The sequence below is a fragment of the Spermophilus citellus genome, assembly GCF_964194105.1.
Source record: "Spermophilus citellus genome assembly, chromosome: 15".
Taxonomy (NCBI): domain Eukaryota; kingdom Metazoa; phylum Chordata; class Mammalia; order Rodentia; family Sciuridae; genus Spermophilus; species Spermophilus citellus.
The window spans coordinates 92,979,848-93,002,492 of record NC_138195.1 but is presented as its reverse complement, the minus strand read 5'-3'; the positions used below and the strand labels follow the sequence as shown (position 1 = coordinate 93,002,492).

The 22,645-nt window shown below is 53.0% G+C and overlaps 1 protein-coding gene across 4 annotated transcripts in view; it reads right to left on the bottom strand.

The window, feature by feature from the left end:
- Window positions 1–405: 405 nt before the first annotated feature.
- Window positions 406–22,645, bottom strand: part of DOCK1 (dedicator of cytokinesis 1) — a 458,484-nt gene continuing 436,244 nt past the window's right edge. For 2 of the 4 annotated variants that reach the window (XM_081267092.1, XM_081267094.1), the window contains exons 47-52: window positions 21,348–21,485; window positions 15,911–16,056; window positions 11,141–11,339; window positions 7,532–7,685; window positions 4,693–4,859; window positions 406–1,422 (exon numbers count right to left, since the gene is read on the bottom strand). In XM_081267092.1, the coding sequence (XP_081123218.1) occupies window positions 1,327–1,422; window positions 4,693–4,859; window positions 7,532–7,685; window positions 11,141–11,339; window positions 15,911–16,056; window positions 21,348–21,485 (900 nt within the window). In that variant the 3' untranslated portion in view covers window positions 406–1,326. The remainder of the gene's footprint in view (window positions 1,423–4,692; window positions 4,860–7,531; window positions 7,686–11,140; window positions 11,340–15,910; window positions 16,057–21,347; window positions 21,486–22,645) is intronic. The other 2 variants (XM_081267093.1, XM_081267095.1) reach the window with 1 other exon arrangement.

Below are 22,645 nucleotides of genomic sequence, written 5' to 3'. Positions count from 1 at the left end.
GCTCCAAGTACCCAGGCCTCCCAAGTTAAATGGCACCCCGCCGGGAACGAAGCCCTCTCTCGGATCTGCAGCAGCAGAGGAGGATTGAAGGAGCCCAAGGATGTAGGCAGAGGCCAGGAAGGGGGAGGACGGCTTCCCAGTGCCTGCTCCTGTCGGCCAGGACACAGACACAGAGGGACCCGAGCTCTCTAGCGGGCTCCAAATCAGAGGCGATCAAGACACACGAGTTCATCTTTGAGACACTAGAACAGAGACAGCCACATTTGTATTTTAGATTAAAGGATAAAGACAAAATCAGCAGACACTGAGTTTTTTTAAATAACATTTTATTTTTCATTGCCAATGATTAACTTTGAAGCCTACTAGAAGAGTATCATGATCATGGTGAATAAAAAAATATAGATGATAGAATAAAATATTAGGTTATACAAAGTTAGTCCTTAAAAAATCATTGTCCACCAACATTTTCAGGACTTTGGAGCTCTGAAAAACAAAATTGAATCTTTGCGCGTGTTTTTTTTTTTTATTTCCAGAAGTTAGGAATTAAAAACACGTACTGAGAATCCTTTGCAGATGTCTATTACAATCAACAGAAGGACCGCAAAAATTAAAACAAGTCCTAGGAACCATTGTATATACAAACTTCTGTACAGAACCAGGATGCAAGTAATCCATTCCACGGAGACCGTCTTTCGTGGCAAACGCATTCTTTTTCACAAAAGAGTGGAAATTCAATTTTGCTATATTCATATTTGATCCAGTATTCTTAATGTCATTTCTGCCCCATAAATTAGTAACTGTTCAGTAGCTGAGAAATATCCTATTTTAAATTATACCAAGAGAAATCAGGAACTGCCCTGGAAAGGCTGAACTGAGTTGCCTAAAGTAGGTGGAGGGTGGAGTCAACCAGGGCACAGTGACACAGTACAGCCAGGAGGGGCTGGCCACACAGCCTGCGAGCAAGAGCGGGGCGGAGCCTCAGAGGATCGGGATCCTTGCACACAGCACCGCGCCCCTGCTCAGGGCGCTGTCTCCCACCCTGGGATCAGCCGAGCTCCTGCTGACCCAAGTCATTTGGCACAAAAAGAAAGGACGCTCGGGCAGACTGAGGCTCTGTCCATGGCGCCACACTCGGGGCCCAGCTGTGATACACTCGGTGGATGTCCTGTCCCCGTCACCACCATGACACTAAGGGCCACTGGCTGCATGGTAGCATCAACTCCTTTGAAGGAAAAGCCACGGCATTGAAGAGGAGACACGGCTGGCCGGTGAGGTAAACAGCAGACAGAGGCGAGGAGGGGAGGACAGACGGACGCCTTGCGGCTCTCACTGCACAATCCCCGAGTCCACCGACGTCTGCTTGCGGGTCGTCTTGGGCGGGGGAGGCGGGGGGGTTTTGCTGGGCAGCGGAGGTGGCAGATGCTAGAAAACAGGAGGAAGAAGTCACATGACTGATGTTCCCACAGAAAGTTCCCGTCTCCATGTGGGCTCACGGCACAGTGGGGGGGCTTGCCCTGCACTGGCTCTTGCGTGATGGGGCTCCCTCCTGCCTGGCACAGGGCTAGTAGGACCACGACACCCAAGCCAAGCACTTTTCACCAAGCCTGCAGGGCCCGAGCAGCAGCACCTCCACCATGTTGGCTGGCATGGACGACGGGGTCATCCATGCTTTTCACCTAGCAGGTGCTCTGTGTCCTTGGTGATGCTCTCCAGGGAACACCCTCCTGCCTGGGCTGAGAGCCAGGGTCACAGGCTGCTCCTGGAAAGGGCCAGAAACTCAACACCTCTAGCTCTGTGGGCTCCATGGTCTTTGCTGAGGGCAGAAAGCAGCCAGGGGCCGTATGTGAGGGAAGGGCCACAAAACTTTGTTTACAAAACCAGGTGGCCAGTTGGACTGGCCCACAGGCCACAGATGGCCTCAGATTCATAGAAAGAACTTGAACTCATGATTGTAGAGCTGACAGAAAAACACCCGTCCTAACGAGCGTCAGCGGTGTGACAGACTAAGGCAGTTCTGCCCCATGGTGCGTGGGAGCCTCTTGCCCCTCACAGACACCTGACCAGTGAGTCTCCGCAGGCCTGGGTCAGCGTGAACCAGCGAGGAGTGAAGGAGTGAATGGAGACGTGAGCAGGTCAGGGCGTGGGAGCCCACCCTCCGCAGAGCGGGCTGGACGAGGTGCCAGAACAGCCCACCCAACTTCAGGGTGAGAGCGGTCTCCACAGCTCACAGAGGGGCTGGCATCTAGCAGAATGTGAGAAAAGACGTTCTCAAGAGCAGAGCCGTGGCCCAGGCATCTCTCCCCCCTGCCCAAGCTCCTCTGATTCACACAGAAGTAACTGCAAGGACGCCCTGTGCTGAGCAGAGCCGAGCAGAACTGCAGCCGTGACACATGGCCGTCCTAGAAAGGAACGGGAACCAGGGACCCACAGTCTTTCCAAGGTCGGGATGAGCAGGTGAGGCCCCCGGGAGTCTGGCCACCGGGTCGGTGTGATCACAGAGGAAAGCCACGCTGGGAGGCCTCGGGAGTGAGCAGGCCAGACTGACGACGCTAGAGATGCCCCTGGCGGCCACGTGAGTGTTGGGCTGCTCACCACCGAGCAGGGTGACAGCTCAGGTGACTGGTCCTAAGTGCCATCGTGAAAGAGATGACAGCATAAAGCAGCAGCAGCCAGAGGCAGAGTTGCCTGAAAGCCTGAGGCCACCAAAGAGAGTGACAGGAGGAGTTGATCACCCGGACAGCAGACGATGAGCATCATCCTAAAACAGCTCAAGGTGGCACCCAGGAAGGGCAGTGGCCAGTTACAACACCCGGGCCACCAGCCTGTCACCTAACATGCTCTCGCACTCAAGTACATTAACAGGAAACAAGGAGCAGAGAGAGTCGGGCAAGTAACCTGAGTCCTCGCCCTGTGTGGACTGACCAGAGCTCACACACACACAGTCCTCCACTTGATCGACTGCACAGGGCACCCTCAGAAAGACGTTCCCAAGACACGACGACAGTGAAACGTGACCCCTGAGATGATCTGTAACCAAGACAGACCTGGGAGTGGTTCGAAGTTCAGAACTTTGAGTTTACTAGTGTAGGGACCGGGAAGACGTTCTTAATTTTCTGTTAGTGAAAACAAAGACGTGATCTGTCAAGCCATTAAGAAAACAGCCCCCAGGCAAGGCTGGGTCCCCTGGACCTTGTCTCCTTTGGTGCTAACACGTGGTCACAAGTGCCAGAGAAGGTCGGGTTTACAGAGTGCAATGAGCCCTTCCCGCCTCCTGGAAAGCCCCCTTCAGGGTAACCTGGTCCCTCCTCCAGGGCCGGTTCCCCACTGTGACATCTCTGTGGGGACAGCGCCTATGTGAATGGTACTCAGGAGAGTCCCCTGTCCTTTCAATGTCCAGGAGGATGCTCCCGTACTTAGTTCTCTTATACAAAAGGAATGATCAAAGAGACACTGTTGGCCAACGCCCTCTCTCCTGCTCTCGCACAGGAAAGATGAAAGATGAGCAGTGCTCAGGGAAAGAGTCCCCATAAAAACAGAAAAAGGAAAGGAAAGAGAGAAAGGGACAAGGCATGCAGAATTCACGACATCTGTGAAGGGAAAAGCCACCTCCGGTGGCCACTTCACCCTGTGGCCTCAACTCTCGGCGGGAGTTCTGCAGCCCTGTAATTACTTTATGGAGGCTGAAGAGCAAAGAATACGACCCACTGCACAAACATGAACAGGGACATTTACTCTTCAGACTGAGCTGATTTGATTTTATAAGACTGCAAATAGCGTGGCCCGGGGATGGGCCTGGCAGTGGACATTCTCCCGCTCCTGCGTAAGTCACACACAGGCCTCCTCCCCCCGTGGGCTGCTGCAGAACCCAGGCCCTGAGCAGCCGGTGGGGGGGACTGGCCGGAAGTATGGGGGTGAGGGACACGTGACAGCAGCCATGACAGCCCAGAGTGCAGTGTGGTGGCCCTAGAAGGATGCTCCTAGAACCAGCAATTGGCACAGAGGCCCTGGCGCAGATGGCTTTTTGAGACTTTTCACCAAGATTGGCATTAGTGGCAGGCTCAGGAACACCTCAGACAGGACCGATGACAAAACAGTGTCCCGGGCGCTGGTCTGGAGGCAGCTGGGTCACTCCAGGTCACGGTGCAGAGGGTGCCGAGGCTGGGGGCACTGTGAGGGGCAGCCGCGCCCAGTGTGAAGTCAAGCTGGCTCCCTCTGCAGATCCTCCGAGCAGCCAGGGCCTGTAGCAGCCCAGGAGCCACCAATGTGAAGGTGACATGGCAGGAGGAACTGCAGGGACAGAGCTCCTCTGAGGCCAGGCGGGTGCACGGTGGTTGTGCGCCACCCCTGGGGACCACATGGCAACTCCAGGCTCATAGACCCCTCGGTAGGAAACCTGCTCCTCAATCAAGATTTCACCAGCATTGCCTCTGCAGAGGGGTGGCCCGTATGACTGTTTGGAGCGCCTGTCCCTCCTCCTCTTCCTCTTCCTCCTGGGTGCAGCCCTGGCTGTGCGGTTCTCTGCAGGACCGTGATGCAGGACTGTGGGTCTTGGCACAGTCCTCAACACGTCGACAAAAGCAAACTGAGTCCATCATATGATTTATCCCACTAGCCCAAAGCAAACCTGCTGCCCTCTGGAAGGATATCCCAGGAGAGGTGTCACCCAGTCCTGGGTCCCAGACCCCCACTTACCCTCTGGTGTGGAGGAGGGGGCGGAGGTGTTGACGAGCCCATCAGGTCCTGGTTTTCCATCAGATTCCCATAGTCTGCCATGCTGCCCTTGAGGGGCAGAGGGGGCGGGACGTCAGCCACATCCACCCCGGTCATGCCGTTCAGCTCCAGACCTAGGAGAGCGGGATCTGATGAGAACGAGACAGACACCCTGATGAGCTGATAGCTCGCAGGGCTGCTCCTGGGTCTCTGTGTCAGCAGAGCACAGGGCAGGGAGGGGTAGAGAACACAAAGTTGGAATTCCCTTCTGGTGGAATATTCTAGAGAGGAGACAGCAAGTTTAAAACCAGAGCTTAAAGTGAGGCATCTGTTGTGAAAACACAGGTCAACAGGGTCCCTCCCCTCCCCTGCTGGGGCCCCTTTACTTTGGAAGCATCTGCACGGTGGGTGTCACGGGCACTGCCTAGGACTGTGGTGTTTCAAGCCCTGCCAGGGCCATGTCCCCAGCCTGCTCTCACTGCCTGCAGACCCAGGGCCATGTCCCCAGCCTGCTCTCACTGCCTGCAGACCCAGGGCCATGTCCCCAGCCTGCTCTCACTGCCTGCAGAGCCAGGGCTCCGTCCCCAGCCGGCCCCCACTGCCTGAAGAGCTCCCTCAAGTAAAGCCACACACACAGCCTCCACCCACTTTCCACTTTCACCAGGACAACCCCCACCCTGGGACACGAAGGTGTCAGGGGTCACGGTCACTGGGGCTGCTGCTTTACGTCAGTAGAGAGGACAGTCGATGGATAAAGTCATGGGAAAGAAGGCCTCTCCATTGGGTCATCGAGGCAGGAACCTCCTCAACTCCTCGTAGCCTCTTGGAGGCGATTCATTTTCTTTCACATCAAGGAGAGAAAGTGAAACTCTGATGTGTGACTCGAAAGTCTCCCGTGCTTCCACTGATGACAGATCCTTCCTCAGAAGAGGTGCCCTGGGGGATGAGGAAGCTCTGCCCTGTGGTGGGGAGGGAGGAAGGAGGCTTCCAAGACGCTCTGTCCTCAGGAGTGGTGACTGTGGGTTGGATGGTGGTAGGACAGCCGTGACGTAAAATTTGCCGATTTGACCATCTTTCAGTGCACAATTCAGTGGTGTGGATCATACTAACAGTAGGGTGCAGCCGTCAGGCAGTGACCACCTCCTGCTCCCAGCACCTGGACACCTCTGCTCTGCTTTCTGCCCCCACAGGCCTGCCATCCTAGATACCTCACACGAGCAGAGCCCGAGCCCCGTTATGGCGACTCATTCCACTGGCTCACTGTCTTCCAGGTTGTCATGGGGCGGCCTGCGTGGGAGCGCCGCGCCTCTCGTATGGCTGAATAGTGTTCTATTGCACAGATATTCTCCGAAAGCACCTTTTATTCATCTGCTCATCAGCTCATGGACACTCGAGTTGTTCCACTTTTTGACTGCTGTGAATGTGTTGCTACAAATGCTCACATTAAAATACCTGTTTGACCCCGGTTTTCAATTCTTTGGGGGTGCAGACCTCGTACTAGCCTTGCTGGGTCATATGGTAATGCTACATTTAACCTTTGGGGAACCACCAGACTATCTTCTGTAATCATTGTAATGGTGCCTGTTCTAAGAAAAACCATTTTTTCAAAAAAGATCATGTAGTAATAGCATAAGGCTGTGGAGACGGCCCCTGAGCCCTTCTCTATCCCATGCCCAGACACCCTTTGCTCACTGAGCTGCTTATGTAGACAAGACACTCAGCACCTGGCAGTCTCCAGACATAAGGCTGCTCCCCTTTTAGCAGGAAGAAAATCAGGCACAAAGGACACTTGTTCTCTGCCTCACAACCCCCCTGTAGGGCAGAGCTCTCCTGCCTGGCGGCCCCAGGAAGGAGCAGGCTCCCTGTTCTGCTGTGGCCCTCACCCTGCTCCTCCCTGTCAGGATTCCTCCTCTCCAATGGGTCTGAGCTCAGTGGTGAAGAGCTGGTCACCACTTGTAGTGGGTTGGATAGTATCTTTCCAAGATGTGGACCTACAAAGACCATTCAGAACCTCTGAGTGTGACCTTACTTGGACCTAGTTTTCACAGGTGTAATCAGTTAAGGATCTTGACATGAAATCATCCTGGACTTAGGGTGGACCCTATATATCCAGTGACTGGTGTCCTTATGAGAGGAGAAGGTGCAGGGGAGGCAGGGAGCAGGGAGGCAGAGACTGGAGTGAGGGGCCACAGCCCAGGAACATCAGGGGTTGCCAGAGCCGGAAGATGGGGGGCAGTCCTGGACCGGATCCTCCCCCAGAGCCCACACAGGACCCAACTTGCCAACACCTTGATTTCACACTGTGGCCTCAGAACCACGTGAGAGTGCGTTCCGTCAGTGTGAGCCACAATTACTTTGTGGTAATTGTGTGGCGGCTGTAGAAATTGGTGCAAACCAGAAAAAATAAGTTCTGCTGCTCTGCCTTCTGTCCCACCTGGAAGAGCTTCTTCACTCCACATTCCTCCCAGACGCGGAAGGCCCAGGACCCTGGAGTGCCTCAGGACCCGGTGATGAGGGAAGGGGCTTCCCCTGCACCTGTCAAGTCCCTCCAAGGAGGGTACAGAGCCTGCACAGACCCCCGCACTCTGCCTGCAGAGCTCTGCAGCCCTGGACTGAGCTGGGCCTGACCTGTTGGAGTCCAGATCCCCAGCCCACGCCAGGGACATCCTACGGGTCAGGTGCTCATTCCAGGGCCCTCCATAGGCCCACACTCTCCATCCCATCTGCTGTCTGGAGAAGGGGTCCGCACTGTGGAGCCATCCATCAGGGGGTCACAGAGCAAGGCACAGTCTGTGTCCAGTGCAGGCAACGCTCCACTTACTGGACTGAACACTGAAGCTGAGCTTGGCCCTTGGTGTGACTGGAGGGGGTGTTTGCTGGGACGACGGTGACGTCGGGGACACTGAGAAGCGCCTTTCACTTCCAATGATGCTAATCACCTGGCTCTTCGGTCTCTGGGGTCGCAGGGGACTTATCTACATTGGAGGAACAAAACAAGCACAGTTAGGCCTGCAATGGACCGAGTCGTCTCCCCGCCAAATTCCTATGCTGCACTCCTAGCCCCCAGAGCCCAGAACATGTATCTGAAAACAGGGGCTTTAGAACTGATCTAGGTAGACAATGTCCTTAGGTGGGCCCCAGTGCCACACGACTGGTCCTTATAAAACGGGGAAAGCGCCATGGGAAGACTTAAGCAGAGGTGGCTGATATTTTTGCACCAAGGATCACCAAGGATACTGGCAAACCACCAGAACTAGGGGAAGGTGAGGACCGAATTCTCCTTCGCAGCCACAGAAGGAAGCAACCCCATAGCACCTTGATCTTGGACTTCAGCCCTCAGAACCGGGGAAAACAGATTTCTGTTGCCTGAGCCACCCCTCACTCCCCCCCCCCACACACACATACAGCCTTGTTCCGCACCCCCCCCCCACAACACTCACGCTCATCTATTGTCTCCCTGCACAGCCGTCTGGAACAGAATGTCCCAGAGCAGCACGGTGAGCCTCTCAGATGCCGAGTGAGACACCCAGGGCGCCTCCAAGGGTCAGGAAGGGACCAAGTCCAGCGGCTTCCTGCGGGCTTTCTGCTTTCCCTTCCTTTGTTTCTTTCCTGCTGCGCCACTAGGAATTCTGTTCCTCTCCCCTTCCTGCTCATTCCCGACTTCTGGATGCACTTGACTTCTCCCCACCTGAGCCCTTCCTGGGTTTGTTACATAAGTAAATTTAATTTATATATTTCTTACAACTGTTTACAGATCATTAGGCCTCAGGGAACATGAGCAATTACAAAATACTCTATGGAAGGAGTAATCAGAAAAGTTATTAACCCCGCCAAACAGCAGGAGTGGAGATGGTCTCCCAGGAAGGGTGGGCAGGTGGGGCTCTGGGCTTGCTGCAGCCTGATCCAGGGGCCTGGTGGGTGGGCCGAGCTGGTTCAGGCACTCAAGAGCAGGTGGGCTGCAGTATCTGCCCCAGAAGAGCCATCAAGGCCAGTGCCAGTCTGGAGGTTAGGAGGCTGGCGGGAGGGGGTTGGGCCCGGGAAGGGGTAGCCCATCTGGTAATGAGCAATCCATTTTAGAACCATCTGTGGCCATGGGGGCCCTGCCCAGGTGCCACCCCTCCTCTGCAAGAAGGCCGAGTCTGGCAGCCTCCCTGCTAGAGGAACTAGGAGAGGCCTGGGCACGTGGGTGGACATGCACACTGTCACGAGCCCCTCCCACTCCTCCCTGCCCATCCTACAGGGGGCACCTTCTGAGTCAGGGAGTGCAAGGAGGCTTTATGGGGAGATGCAGATGGCAGTCAGGAGGTCCAGATTAGAGAGGCTCAGGTAAAGGTCATGAAATTGCTGATGTTTCAAATCAAGCTGGGCCCAGCCCCAAGGAGTGAGGAGGAAACCTTTGCAGAAGCTGGGGAGGCCCATGGGGAGGGGGAGGGCATTGGCAACCTTAGGAGCCCAGGGAGCAGTAGGGGGCACTGGGGACACCCAGGAAGGAACTGCAGCTTCTCCCCAGTCAAGCACCCTCCAAGGCAGCCCTGGCCCTCCTTCCCCGCCTTCCATGAAGCCCAGTTGTCCCTGCAGACCTTGCCAGCACCTGTGCTTGGAGAGGAGGCCCCTCGTGCACAGACACCTAGCTGGACTGCTTGCTGTCAGGATTCCTGGCCTCCTGGTGCTGCAGCCATGGTCAGTCTGAGCCTTGGTCAGATGCTAACTGTGAGGTCAGGGTTCTGTGCTCTGACCCTGCTGGATTCCTGTGGATCTGCTGAGGGTGCCTAGAGCCAGTGTGGGAGGCCCTGGTGCTGTGCACCTGGCCCCGTGTTTGCAGGTGTCCTCGCAGGTGCACCATCAGGAGGGATGGAAACCTCTTTGCGGAGGCACAGCACCCTGAGTCCTGGGACTCTGCACACATCTGGACGGTGCGACTTCTGCACACTGCTCCCCTTCAGAGGCCTTCTGTTCATGAAGCTTGAGTAAAAACACATGAGACTCGTACAGTGGAGATCTGGGCCTGCTAGGGGCCCTGGTACCCCAGCTTTCCAGGACAGTGGACAGAGAACACAGGGACAGTTCATCAGAAACGTCACTGTCTTCTTTGTGTGTGTGTGTGCAGTGCTGCAGATTAAACTCAGTGGCTCTCTACCACTGAGCTACATGTACTTTATTTTGGGGCAGAGTCTTCCTACGTTGACCAGGCTGACCTCAAACTTGTGATCCTCCTGCCTCAGCCTCCTCAGCACTGGCTTCAGAAATCTCTAAGTCTCGATGCTTGACCCCAGTGCCAGGGCTAGCCTCGGCCAGTGCCTCCTGAGTTGAAGTTCTTGGCCAGTTGCCTGTGTCACTGAGACACTGTAGCCTAGTAGCAGTCAGAGCACAGTCCACAGGCTTCAGAGGGCGCATGCCTTCCTAAGCCACGTCAAGGCTCAGGCCTCTGCCTTGTGCCTCCAGATAGGCAAGCAGCATGTGACTGCAGTTGGAGATGGACATTATTCTTTGGTGGTTGAGACACAGACAAGCGGGTAAGGATTTCTGATTAAAGTTTTAGTCCCTTCTGAGCCCTTTGATGAGGCAGCCTTTTAATCTCAGCCAAGACAGAGCTGGCTGGGTCAGGAGCCACCCAGGAAGATGACTATTGGCCACTGAGAGGCGAATGCCCATCTGCCTTCAGGGGAAGGTGGCTGCAAGCCCGACCTCATCTTCAAACTGACAGCCTGTGAGACCGTCTCTTGATTTTCATTCTGCTCCCCAAACAGCACTTTCTGAAGCAGTCTGGGCCTTAATTTTTCACTTGGATCTCAAAGACTGTGGTGTGCTTCTGGGAGGCACAGCCCCAGCCCGCCCAGGAGAGCAGGCCCTGTGGATGTCATGGCCTGGAATGGAGGGCACTCACTGGGATCTGCACATGTCCTACTAAGTCCCAGCAAATCCTTATGAATGATGGTCGAGAGATTTTGGATGTGGAGTAGAAGAGGTGAGAGGATAACAGGAGCACAGGTCAGCTGGTGGAACCCAGAAGGCAGGGACTTCTGGGTTCTGGCTGAGCGAATTGCAGCTCTCGGGCATGACCATGGCTTAGAGATTTCTGGTCAGGAAGGGGCGTGGGAGAGGCACTAGCTGACATGCAGCAGGCCTTTCAACAGTAAGAGCAAGCCTGCGCCTCCACTGGGATACCAGGATGCATGGGGGAACCAAGTCCAACAGCAGAACAAAGAGCCTAGGAACGCCAGGGCTGGAGACCACCCACCTGAGCCCCTTCAGCACGGAGGAGGAGGAGAGGCCTCGCCTCTGGCCTTCCGATGGCCTACTGGGTAAGTTATTCATGGTTAGGGTTCAGGGGGGGACCCTAGGCTCTCCAGTTTACAGTCCCATCAGCTACACGAGGAGCGAGGCAGGTCCAGATCCCCCCGCAGAACGAGGAAAGAGCCCGGCACGTTACCGTTTCCGAGAGGATCACGGCCTCCGACTGCTGCAGGGGAATGTCGGTGGGTCTGAATTCCTTGTCGAATATCTCCTGGTGCTTGCTGTTCCGCTTTTCCTTCTTTTTGTCCTTCTTCTCCTTCTCTGGGTCGTCCTTGTCCAGCTTGTCCTGGGACCTGGAGTGCATTTTCTTTGGCAGCAGAGGCTCCAGGGCAAACCTAAAAGGAAGAATTCTGGGAATCTATGAGGTCTCCCAGGACAGCAGTGGCTCTTCCCCTGCAGGGTCTGCAAGGCCACTCGTAGGCACGGGGGGCAGAAGGCCTGCAGGCTTCCAGGAGGAGAGGAATGACCGCAAAGAGAGGCCAGGAGAGTCAGACCCTGGGCGCCCAGCGTAAGCACCGTCCGTGATCCCAGGGAAGCAAAAAACAGAAAAGGAACACTCAGAGGGCACAGGGAAATGTGACAACAGGTGGACATTCTACGATGACCCTGAGAAATTTTTGTTGATTTATGATGGTATTCTGGGTATACTTAGAAATTCCTGATATATTTACAAATACAACAAGGAAAAATATGCAGACGCCAATGAGAAGAAATTTCTGGTAGCTTACTTCTGACCAAGTTTCTCTGATGATAGATATAGGGGTGGCTTCCAGGTACAAGCCCTTTGGATGGCTCAGTGGGAAGCAGGGAATTCTAGCTCACAGATGCTTGGAGGTGCCCCTGGGTTTTCAGTCACAAGTGAGCCAGAGACCAAGGACCAGGATCTGAGCCTGGTACCTGCTCGTGGGCCTTGACATCCTTGTGACTTGATGCTACAGGTCTCATGTTCTCATGAAGGGACTGAGGTCGGTGTCAAGTCCCATTGGTGGTTACTGAGTAAGTGGCTCTTGCGCTAGTTTGTAAGGCACGTGGCCCAAGGCTAGAAAGCACACCATGACACACAGCTGCTCCCCTGCATGTGGCTGTCTCAGCACATGCCCACCGGGTTCTTCCTCCTAGCAAGTCACAACAGGAAGGAGAGAAATGGTGCAATGCTAAGATGGGAATCTTCCTGATCTGCAGCTTCTGCTTGAGAAAGGAGTGGGGAGAGAGGGCCAAAATGGTCAAAAGCATGAAAACACCTGAAGAACTTACAGCACAATCTATAGGCAAGGTCTTATTACTACTGGCACATTCTGTTGTCAAAATATAGCACATGGAAAATAGCACTTAAAAAGATGTGTGATTGGGGCTGGGTTGTGGCTCTGTGGTAGAGCTCTTGCCTTGCATGTGTGAGGCACTGGGTTTGATTCTCAGCACCACATATAAATAAATAAATAAATAAAATAAGGTCCATCAACAACTAAAAAACAAATTTAAAAAAATGTGTGATCTCTTAAAGGAATTATACTCCACCAGTCACATGGGAAAGAGCCTGCATTCTGATTCCTGATAAACATGTCCCCCACAACATTTTTTTATTGGGGCATGATAATTGTACATCAAGCATGTCTTTTTAAACTGTGATCTCCACATCAGTTCCACATGATCAAGAGGAGGTCAACAGGAGGAGGTCCATACTTTAGGTGCCCAAAGTCCAGGTGGTCTCCAAGCCATGTGGAAGGGCAAAATCCAAGCCCTGCAGTGAGACCCAGCCAGACCCTGAGCTGGGCCTTGGCGCTCTCCACCCTCCCAGCAACTTCCACACCTGACTGCCTCCACCTTGCAGAATCGACTGACTCCTTCAAAGGGACAGTGGTTTCACAAGGAGGGCACTGAGAAAGCTGGTCACTGTTTTGTCTTAGTTGTGCTTTCTCTTAAACTCATTCTGATCAGAACAGTTGGAACAAAGCCACGGCAGCAATCCCAGCCTGGCTCCCCCACGTGGAATGTGACCCTTGGAAAGCAACCCTCCAACGGGCACTCACAAAACTGCATTTAACGTCCACTGAAGACACAGATGCAGAGGCAGAGAGCAAGAATCACACCTCCTGCATCTTGATCTTCCCTCCTGACAGGGCTATGCAGTAGGGTCTGTTGAAAGGTGTGTCTAACAGGAATGGTGTTGGCCTGTTGTTGACTGTAGCTGTTAACATCACCAAAACAGAGAAACCTGCTCTGAGGTGCTGAATGGAAGAACGTGCAGCTGTGAAGCCCTCTGGTCCAGCATGCAGGAAAGTGGAGGACACAGATACATGTCACACAGCCCTGCAGGGCACGAAACCAGCAAAGGGACACAATAGGACGTGGCACCTTGACCCTTCAACGAGTAAATTACAAGGAAGAAAAAAATTTAAGTGGATTCAGAGAGGCATAAACAGTTAATAGCAACCAAATGCAAGTTAAGGACCTATTTTGCTCTTATTTCAAAAAATATGTTTATGACAACGAGAAATGAACACTGTTTCCTGATAATATGGAATTCCTGTTAATGTTCTGTGTGGTCATGAAGTGACATAGTTATATTTGGTAAAAAAGAGTCCTTACCTTTTAGAACTTCAAATTGGAATGTCTGTGAATAAAATATGATCTTTGAAATTTACTGCAAAATCAAGTATACGGTGGGAATGGGTAGGTCCAGATGAGAACAAGAGAGTGTAGTGGTGGGTAATTGTTGAGGCTGGCTGATGGGAGGGTGGGGCCTCATTATACTATTCTGCCTGCTTTGTATATGTCTGAATATATTCCATAATAAAAAGTTTAAAGAATTAAAAACGTTTGATGAAATATACCAACATTGACTTTAATCCTGAAAGCATTTTGAGACACCTGGCTTTGCAACAGGATACATATTAACCAATAAATCTACAGCTATTGGTGTTAAATATGATATCTAATACAATTTAAGCAACACCAAAATCTCCATAATTTTGTTCCAGGTTTTGCAGAACTTGAGACACTTAAATAAGCACGAAAGGATAGTGGACATCTTCCTGCCAAGGAAAGAGAACTATGCTGTGCAGTTCCAATGGTACACACACACACACACACACACAAAAAAAAAAAAAAAACACGAGAGAAAGACAGGTAGTTTTAGTTTTTCCATATTATGAGAAGCAATTGCTGGCAGGGCGAGCTTTATTCTGCATGGAACCTGTGCCACTTGAGACCAAACCTCATTTTCGCCATGTTAGTTAGATAGTGGAGGATGGTAATTCCAAGAATGAACAAAAATATGGACTCTAATAAAGATGAGTTCAAGGTTAAACAAATGCAGGCTGGGGTGGAGCCTGTTGAATGCACCCTTCTCATCTAAAACTCCACAGCCATTACCTACCTCACCCTGAGCGCTCAGAAATACAGACACCTTTTCCTAACTAGCCTGGAGATTCTCCGGAAGATCAGCTGCATTTAATTTCTGTATCAGTCTTGTTCTAAGTGACAGGCACACAAGATTTAAACCTCTCTAAATTGAGAATTTCCATATGGCTTTGGCCTTATAAATATCAGACACTGACTGATAAAAATTATTGTTCAGAAAAAAATGTGGGTATAGCTTGGAATTCTCCCCTGGGCACATTAATCATTGGCAACAAAGAACACTTAAGGTTGAGCCGTCCCTTGGGATTCTCTGGAAGCGTATGTGGGCAGGGGAAGGGAGGCTGTGCTGGGTAGGGTGACTGGTTGCAAACTACATGGTTTCTCCTCAAAAACACACAAAAAGATCATCATTGAGGTCTTTGCAGTAATCTGAGGTAATTCAGAAGCCACAGTGTGTGCTCAGTGCTAGTTAACTAGTCTCATTAGTAGGTTCACGTTCCCTCTTGGTTACTCTGTGCTCTCTGGTGCAGAAAGAACGTGGCTCATAATGCCACTCATATGTGTTAGTAGCTGCTGCCAGGGAAGGGGAAGGGCGGAAAAGGAGTCTTAGTTAAGGATACAGTTTCAGTTTTATGAGATGAAAGTTCTAGAGGTGGGTGGTAGAGACAGCTGTCAATAATGTGAGTGCACTTGATGCCACTTAATCTCAAAATGGTGACACAGGTAGTTTTATGGTGTCTACCACCATAAAATAAATTGGGAAAACAAAGGATAACATGCTTCCTATTTTCCAGAACAGTCCTGGAAAGTACAGGACAGACAGATGATCATTCTCAGAAGTATTCAACTTAAACAGTATTTTCCCCCCGACACACCTTTTTTTTTTTTTGTACCAGGGATTGAACTCAGGGGTACTCGACCACTTAGCCACATCCCAGCCCTATTTTGTATTTTATTTAGAGACAGGGTCTCACTGAGTTGCTTAGCTCCTCGCTAAGTTGCTGAGGCTTTGAACCGAGATACTCCTGCCTCAGCCTCCAGAGCCATGGGATTTCAGGTGTGCACCTCCCCGCCCAGCTGCATTTCCCTTTAAAATAAACTCACCAGAAACAAAAGTGAATCTATAAAATTCTTCTCTCCAAAATAAAAGGAGGCTACACGCCACTTGTCATGTGAGCCTCACTGAGTGCCAGCCAGCTTGGTGGACAAGCGGAGGCTGCTCCAGGCTGGACCACACCAGCCGGGCCCCGGGGACGACCTGGAGGTGAGCGTGAGATGAAGAGGGCCCGCACACTGCGGCAGCATACTGCTCCCGAGGCTGGCCCAGGAGGACGCCACCCACCTGACGGTCTGAGGTTCGATGGGAACCTTGCCCCAAGGGCCAGCTGAAGTGAGGACCCCTTCCCAACCACCACAAGACCCTGAGAGCCACGTTGGCACGATGGCCATAGTGTCCGGAGGGGCTGTTTCAAAGAGAGAACCCACTGAGCAAAAGTCCTCCGTGTGATAAACACCCAGGGGCCGGTGGCCCCTGCTGAGCACTCACCCATCGGAGCCCGGCCTGGAAGGGGTGCTGTCGGAAGAGAGCGAAGAGACAGACGCTACGGACAGGGGCCGTGAGGAGGAGGGCATGGTGAAGGACCGCACCATGGACCGGGGACGGCTGCCTCTTCTGTCGTCCAGACTCGAGGGCTGAGAGAGACAGAGAGGGAGGTGTGTGATGCCCGGGCCTGCCACGGCCAGACAGCTGCGTGGCCTCTGGACCCCAAGGGCCCACACTTTTGTTAACCGTCACCTGTTCTGAACTGGGGAGGAAGATAATGATTATCTGAAAACTGACCCAATGTAAAAAATACCAGAGAGAACATTCTTGGTCTTTCCATTTTAAACTCCTGAGACTGAGACGTACCAACCTGCTCCACAGAATGCACAGAGCAGAAAGTAAAGCGTATAGAGACACCAGATTAAAGAATGGCGGGTCTCTGGGTGAACTCTGCACATCTCTGCATGTCCACACTGGACTTCTCTAGCTACAGAAAGAGGCTCCTGCCTCTGGCTCCAAGGTGGATTTCCTCCCGTGAGTGATGGGGCAGGAATTAGAGGAAGCCATGGCCTGAGTTGCGGAGGCTCCTCCTCATGGCTAAGTAGAGGACGAACGCTCTGGGAAGATGGTCTCTGCGTGGAATTGTGCACTCCCTTGGCATCTTGCTCAGCACAGAAAGAACCCGGCGTCACTGAGCACAGCATGTGCCCACCTCTGATGAGCCCGGAAGGACTCGTGTACCTGCATCCTGAGCCAGACGTTGGCACATCTGGGGCTGCAGCTGCTGCACAGCACTTCAACCTGAGGACACGGGAGCCACTCTCCTGGAGGCCATGTCCTCCTGCCACTTCAGCCTCCCACCCTGCCACCCTGCCCATGCCACACCTCATTCAGCTCACCACTTACAGGTGACCTGGGCTGGACCCTGGTTCTGGCCCTTAGGAGGGAAGGCTGGGTCTATTTCTTAACATGTGATTCCAAATAAAATATGATTTGACTTTAAAGCTCCTTCCCAACAGCAAAAAGTTCAGAACTACAAGAGGGTAGGACTTGGCTAACGTTTCCTTAAAGGACCAGATAACAAGTGCTCAGGGTGTGCAGCCCCAAGGCCTCTATCAAAGCCAGTGCACTCGGCCACGACAGCACGAAGGCAGCTGCAAACAAGACAGAGATGAGTGTGGCCTGTGCCAACAGAGCCGGACTCACAAAAGCAGGCTGCAGGCCACAGTCTGACCACCACTGGTCCAAAGCGGCTACAGCTAGAATGTGGCAACAGAGAGCCTTCTGCACTAGCCCCATGATGGAGCCCGTGGACATCTCCATGGAGATGTCCCTTGTAACTGATCAGTCTCTATGTGGAAACTAAGAACCGTACCCATAGATTATTCCCAACGTGAAAAGGTTCCTCTACTCAACCTGGGGCTCGGAGCCATCACCCCTCCTTTTCACAACCTTTCTGTAGCCCCCGGCTCCTCTGTCCCTGGAGGCTTTCCCCCTCGGCCTCTTGGTTGGACCCAGAGACTGGTTTTGTGTCCTGGCTATTCCCAATGATCCAGGAAAGAGCTCTGTCAGCGACTCCAGGTCTACCGGGGCACTCACTGGTCCCCCGGGCACCATCCCGCCCACCAGGCCCTTGCCTCTTCTCTCTGCCATCTCCAGGGCCATGACCCTCTTCACATTTGAGTGAGATTTGCTGGCAGCCGTGCGGTCTTTCTCTGGCCACTTCTTCCACAGGTGCAGGGATGGGTGGGCTTGAGAAGGTGGCTTCGGGACACCCACGGCCACCCCATGACTGTGCAGCCGCCGCCTTCCTGCCTGCCCTGGAACACGCTCTGCCTTGACTTCCACACGGTCCCCTTGGATGCAGGTGGGGGAGAAGGAAGAGCCAGTGGCCACAGACCCAGGTGAGTCTCTGTGGCCTGGAGGGGGGCCGCCTTTGTGCCCCAGCACCTGCTGGACAAGGGGAGGAGCAGTGCCCGGGAGATGCTGCTGAGCTGAAGTCGGGGACTCGTCCTGGGGTGCTGGCCAGCAGCCCGACTGCCGGGAGCACCCACACACCAGCTGACACATCACCAGGGGCGTGGTCTTCACAGTGGCCACAAGGACCTGGGCAGTGGGCAGGTGGTGGTCAGTCAGAGGCCAGGAGGGGGAGGCACCCAGTGAGGACAGCCCAACCTGGCTCCTGGGAGGGTCAGAAGGCAGCCTGGAACCTCCCACCACCGACCACCTAGGGCTGGCCATGCCCTGGGAAGGTGACCTGGAGCCTTGTGGGATGTGAGCACGCACTGCGATGGATAAATGAGGGCGGGCGGGGCGGGGGCCACTCCTGGGTTCCCACACTTGTGGCACCCCACAGGGTAGCTGTGGCTTTACTAGGTCACTTGCTTCACAATGTCTTCTTGATTGAGCAGAGACTCTAGAAAATGGGGGAAAGAACTTTCATTTGATTCATCTGCAGAGATTAGAGCCTTGCCCGGTTCTGACAGGTATAGCTCCAGGGCCAGGACAACACGAGTGGGCTGCTATCTCCAGGTCCCAGGAGTGGGGGAACTGGAGCAGGGTGGACTTGTGACTCTGGCACTGACAGCACGACCTTGCATAAAATAAAGAAGCCCTGTGAGCCTTAGTGTCCTCCTGAGCACAAGGGAATCATCCCCCCACCTCCAGCAGGGTGAGGATCGATGGATGGTGCGGCACAAGTGGCAGCCACCGCCTCGTCCTTGCTGCTGGCGCTATCTGGTCTGAAGCAACCACTCATTTCAGCTGTCTTGGCAGGAGCGACCCTCTGGCCCTGCCCAGTGCCTCTGAGTTCTGCATGGTTACCTCCCAGCAGGACTGGAATATCCAACCTGACCACAGGAGCTAACTGCCCACGAGTCATGGATTGGGGAGGGGGTGCACTGGCAGAATTTAATCACGGTGACCAGTGCTTCCGGAGAAACAGGCATATTTCATGGTTTCCTGAAAATGCTTCTTTCCACATGTTACTCAACTCTGAGCTTGGGCTAGTCCCAGAGGGTGGCATGCTGGTCCCTGGGAGGGGAGGCAGGGGCCAGGCCAGGGGTCTGTGATGCAAAGGCAGTGGGGACACCCCAGCATCACTCTAGTAGTGATGCCACTAGAGCTGGTCTGGGGTTTCTGACTTACTGGGAAAGGTGTGCTGGCGGCCAGGCTGGGGAGGGGACAATAGGGCCGCCTGGAGGCCTCCATGGTGGGTTTGTAGGAGGAGGCTGGAGAGATGGGTCTGGAGGTTCTAAGTGGCACCTGCCCCCTGTGGTGGTTAAGGTGAGCAGGGGGATGAAGCTGAGCAAGTGGAGAGAGGGAGGAGACTGGCAAGGTCCCCTGCACCAGATTTGAAAGCAGAGGCAGGGGACAGGATGAGAAATGCAGAAGTTTTCACTGGCACAAAGGCAAACCTGGGCCCTGCCCAGTGCTGAAAGCTGCTGGCAGTCTTCCCCAAGCCCCTGGGCCTGTGGCTCTTCCTCGGAATGGTGGCCACTTAGAGCCCCAGGATTGGCAAGGTGAAGGCCAAAGCGAGGGGGCCAGAGGCCAGTGTATTATGAGTCAGAGGGTGTCCAAATATCTTCCTGAGGCTTAGGCTGGCTCACAAAAATTGACAGAATGGTTTATGTGCTTTCTTTTTTTTTTTAATTTTTAAATCCATCCTTTTGGAAGCAGGATGGTAACATATTGTTTTCTGAGTTGCTTGCAAGCTTCAAAGCCAGCTAAGACAGGAAGGACACATTCCAAATTGCTTTTATTGTTGCATTTCTCAGTGAATGACAGGCCACGGGCCTGACTCTTTGCCTGCTCAGAGAAGGCTGGCTGCAGGTTATCCTCTGGAGACCCAGGGCCTGGGACCCAGGAAGGCAGCTCCTAGGGTCACAGCACCTAAGAAAGGGAAGCACTCCCTAAATTGTGCCCTGGATCCCCCTCCCAGCAAGCATCAGGGACCCTGGTTGCCCCACAAAGGGAAGGTTTGGTGAGGATGATGTTGACTGAGTGTGGGGGGAATCACTAACCTTCAGCTAAGGGCAGCTGCCTGGCGCAGAGGACAGCTGTCCTCAGGTAGGGAGCCAGGTTTTCTGCACATCACCCTCGCCTCCTACTCTTGCTCTTCTCCACTGTGACCTATAGCAAGCTCACTCAGAGATAATGGTGACTGCAGAGACAGAGGTATGGAAAGTGCATGGTGAGTTCGACACTTTTCTGTAGTTTTGAAATATGCATAAAATGGTTGATGAAACAGGAAGCTTTTCACTTGGTAAGAAACTTTGAGAATACACAAGTGTTTATTTCTTAGAAAGAATTAAAAGTGGCATCAAATTTTGAAAGAGCTGCCTTCTGACGCACTCTGAAACTCTCCTTGCCACTCCACTCTGATTGCAACGAGCTGCCAGCTCCCAAGCTATCAAGCACTACTCAAGGATTCTGACTTGCAGGAAGGGTCCTCCAGCACTGCAGAGAGCCCTGGTTTCCAAGCCTGTTTACCTACGGGGGCTCCCGCTGGGCTGTCAGTCCCAGCTTCCCACCTGCTGGGTTTTCAGAGCCAAACCTGCAGTGTGTCATTGTTGGCTCACAGGCTCAAACCCTGTTGGGCCCAGGAATAAGAACACTCTCATCTGTTGAACATCAGGCCCTGGCTTGAAGATGCAGGGCTCAGTCATGCCCGGCAGGGGCTCATCTACAGAAATGAAACCACACAGTTTTTTTTTTTTGCATGAAACCTCAACTGCTCTTCTATTGTGCTCCTGACCCCAGCCCCTTTTATGAACTCATCACAAAAGTGCTTTTCGGCCCCCATCACAGCAGTCTCCTGCCCCCAACTGCCCAGGCTCTTGGAGGCAGAGTGATTTTCCAGCTGCTGCCCTTGATTTCTCTTCTGCCCAAGGCGTGCCTGTGTCCCTTGGCCTGCCATTCAATCCCTGCCTCCTTCTCGGCCTGGGTCATTTCCATTCCTCCCATAAGTGAGTCTTTGCAATAATTTCAAACATCAGTAGTCTACCACTTTTGCCTTCATGGCTATGGTCAGGGATTTGACCTCGGACGGGTAGCTCCACCAGTGCTTTGAGATGTCATGAGTACTGTTGCCCCAAGGGTTAGTTAGTCCTGTGTGTCCTGTGCTTGTGGGAATGGGCTCTGTCAGCCAGCCAAGCCACATGGCCTCTGTGAAACTTCTCCCTGGCTCCTTGACACCAAGGGTAGATGGTGTTTAGAGCAGGTAAACAGGGCATCTGGAGGTCAAGCAAGTCCAGGAGTTTTGCCTCACAGTGACATTTCCAGCTATTGAAGGGAGGTGGCTGGGTGGCCAACTAATGGGCCAAGGGGCTGAGCGGGATCCCTCCAATCCCACCACCTCTGTGGGCATCACCTGCTCCTGTCCTGTGCCCCAAGCCCATCACAGCCGGACAGCCCTTCTCCTGAGACACGGCCCACTTACCATGGTGCGGACGCCATACTGCTTTTCCACTTTTTCTTTCAGCTGCTTGAAACAGGCTTCCATTCTCTCATGAAACGGCCTCAGTGCCTCTGTGACTTTGTCTCCATGAATCCTGATCCCTTCGGCCAAAAATGGAATCTGAAAAACACAGAGGGCGACGTTCGTTCTCTCCTTATTTCTTGGCTAATGGTCTAGAGAGAGCAATGCACCCCAGCGGAGAGTGGAGCCGGCTGAAAGGCGCCTGCTGGCTTCCAGATCAAAGTGACTGGTTCCTCGCCAGCAGGCCACTTCCCCCAAAGACGGATTTTCAAATGAAAAGCACTGGGGTCCCCACCGGAGGTGTCCAGTGGGCTCCTGAATGCTGAGGCCCTCACTCCCAGAACAGACTTCCCCATTCACCTTCCTGGAGTTTTGGAAGAGCCGCACTTTGAATGTTTAGATGTAACTTGTTCTGTAGGCAAAGGGTCATGTGAGAGCACAAACATTTTTAAGGTAAGAATATCGCCTTTATAGGCAATTGAGAACCTTACTCCAAAACACAAAAATCTAATTATGTGTGATCTATAGTCCTGAAGGATATTCTTGTTGGGAAAGGAAAACTAAATTCATCCTTCCTTAAAACTAAAAATAATCGCTTCTCTGCCGACACTGCTGTCACAAGATATCCACGCCAACACTTCACTTCCAAGCGGGGAGATGACGCTGACCTTTAGAAGCGTCACAAGAGACATTTCATTCTTGCAGCTGCAGAGACCCCAGAGTTGCTCTGGTGGAGATAAACCCAGAAACAGCCTCCCTTTCTGTCCCTGGCCGCTGCTCCCGCCCGGTGCCTGGACTGGGAATTAGACATTCTTCAATGCGATCAAACTAAGAGGCTTCCTCTTAATAATTACAATTAAATCAAAAAACTGATTAAAAACAGATTTCCTAATATGACAGAAGACCTGTCTGTACCAGCAGATTTATTAGTAAGAGGGATAATAAGTACACAATTGAATTTCATGTGAACAAATTCAAGACACCCTATCAAGATGAATCAACGCATGAAATGTATTGGGTTGCCATTTTTAGCCCGCAGCTGCTGCCTCTCTTGGTATCCAGGAAAGGGGGAACAAGTGAACCCCCACCTTGTTCCAGCGTGCCCAGCCTGCTCCGGGGCTGCACTGGCACAGAAGTTGGTTTTGCTGACAGTTGGGCCTAAACCCAGGGCACAGGCCAGATATCCCTTTCTGGCCAGTTAGCACAGAAAGGACGGTGTGCAGGTGAGACTCTAAAATAGATGGGACGTTTTAATATTC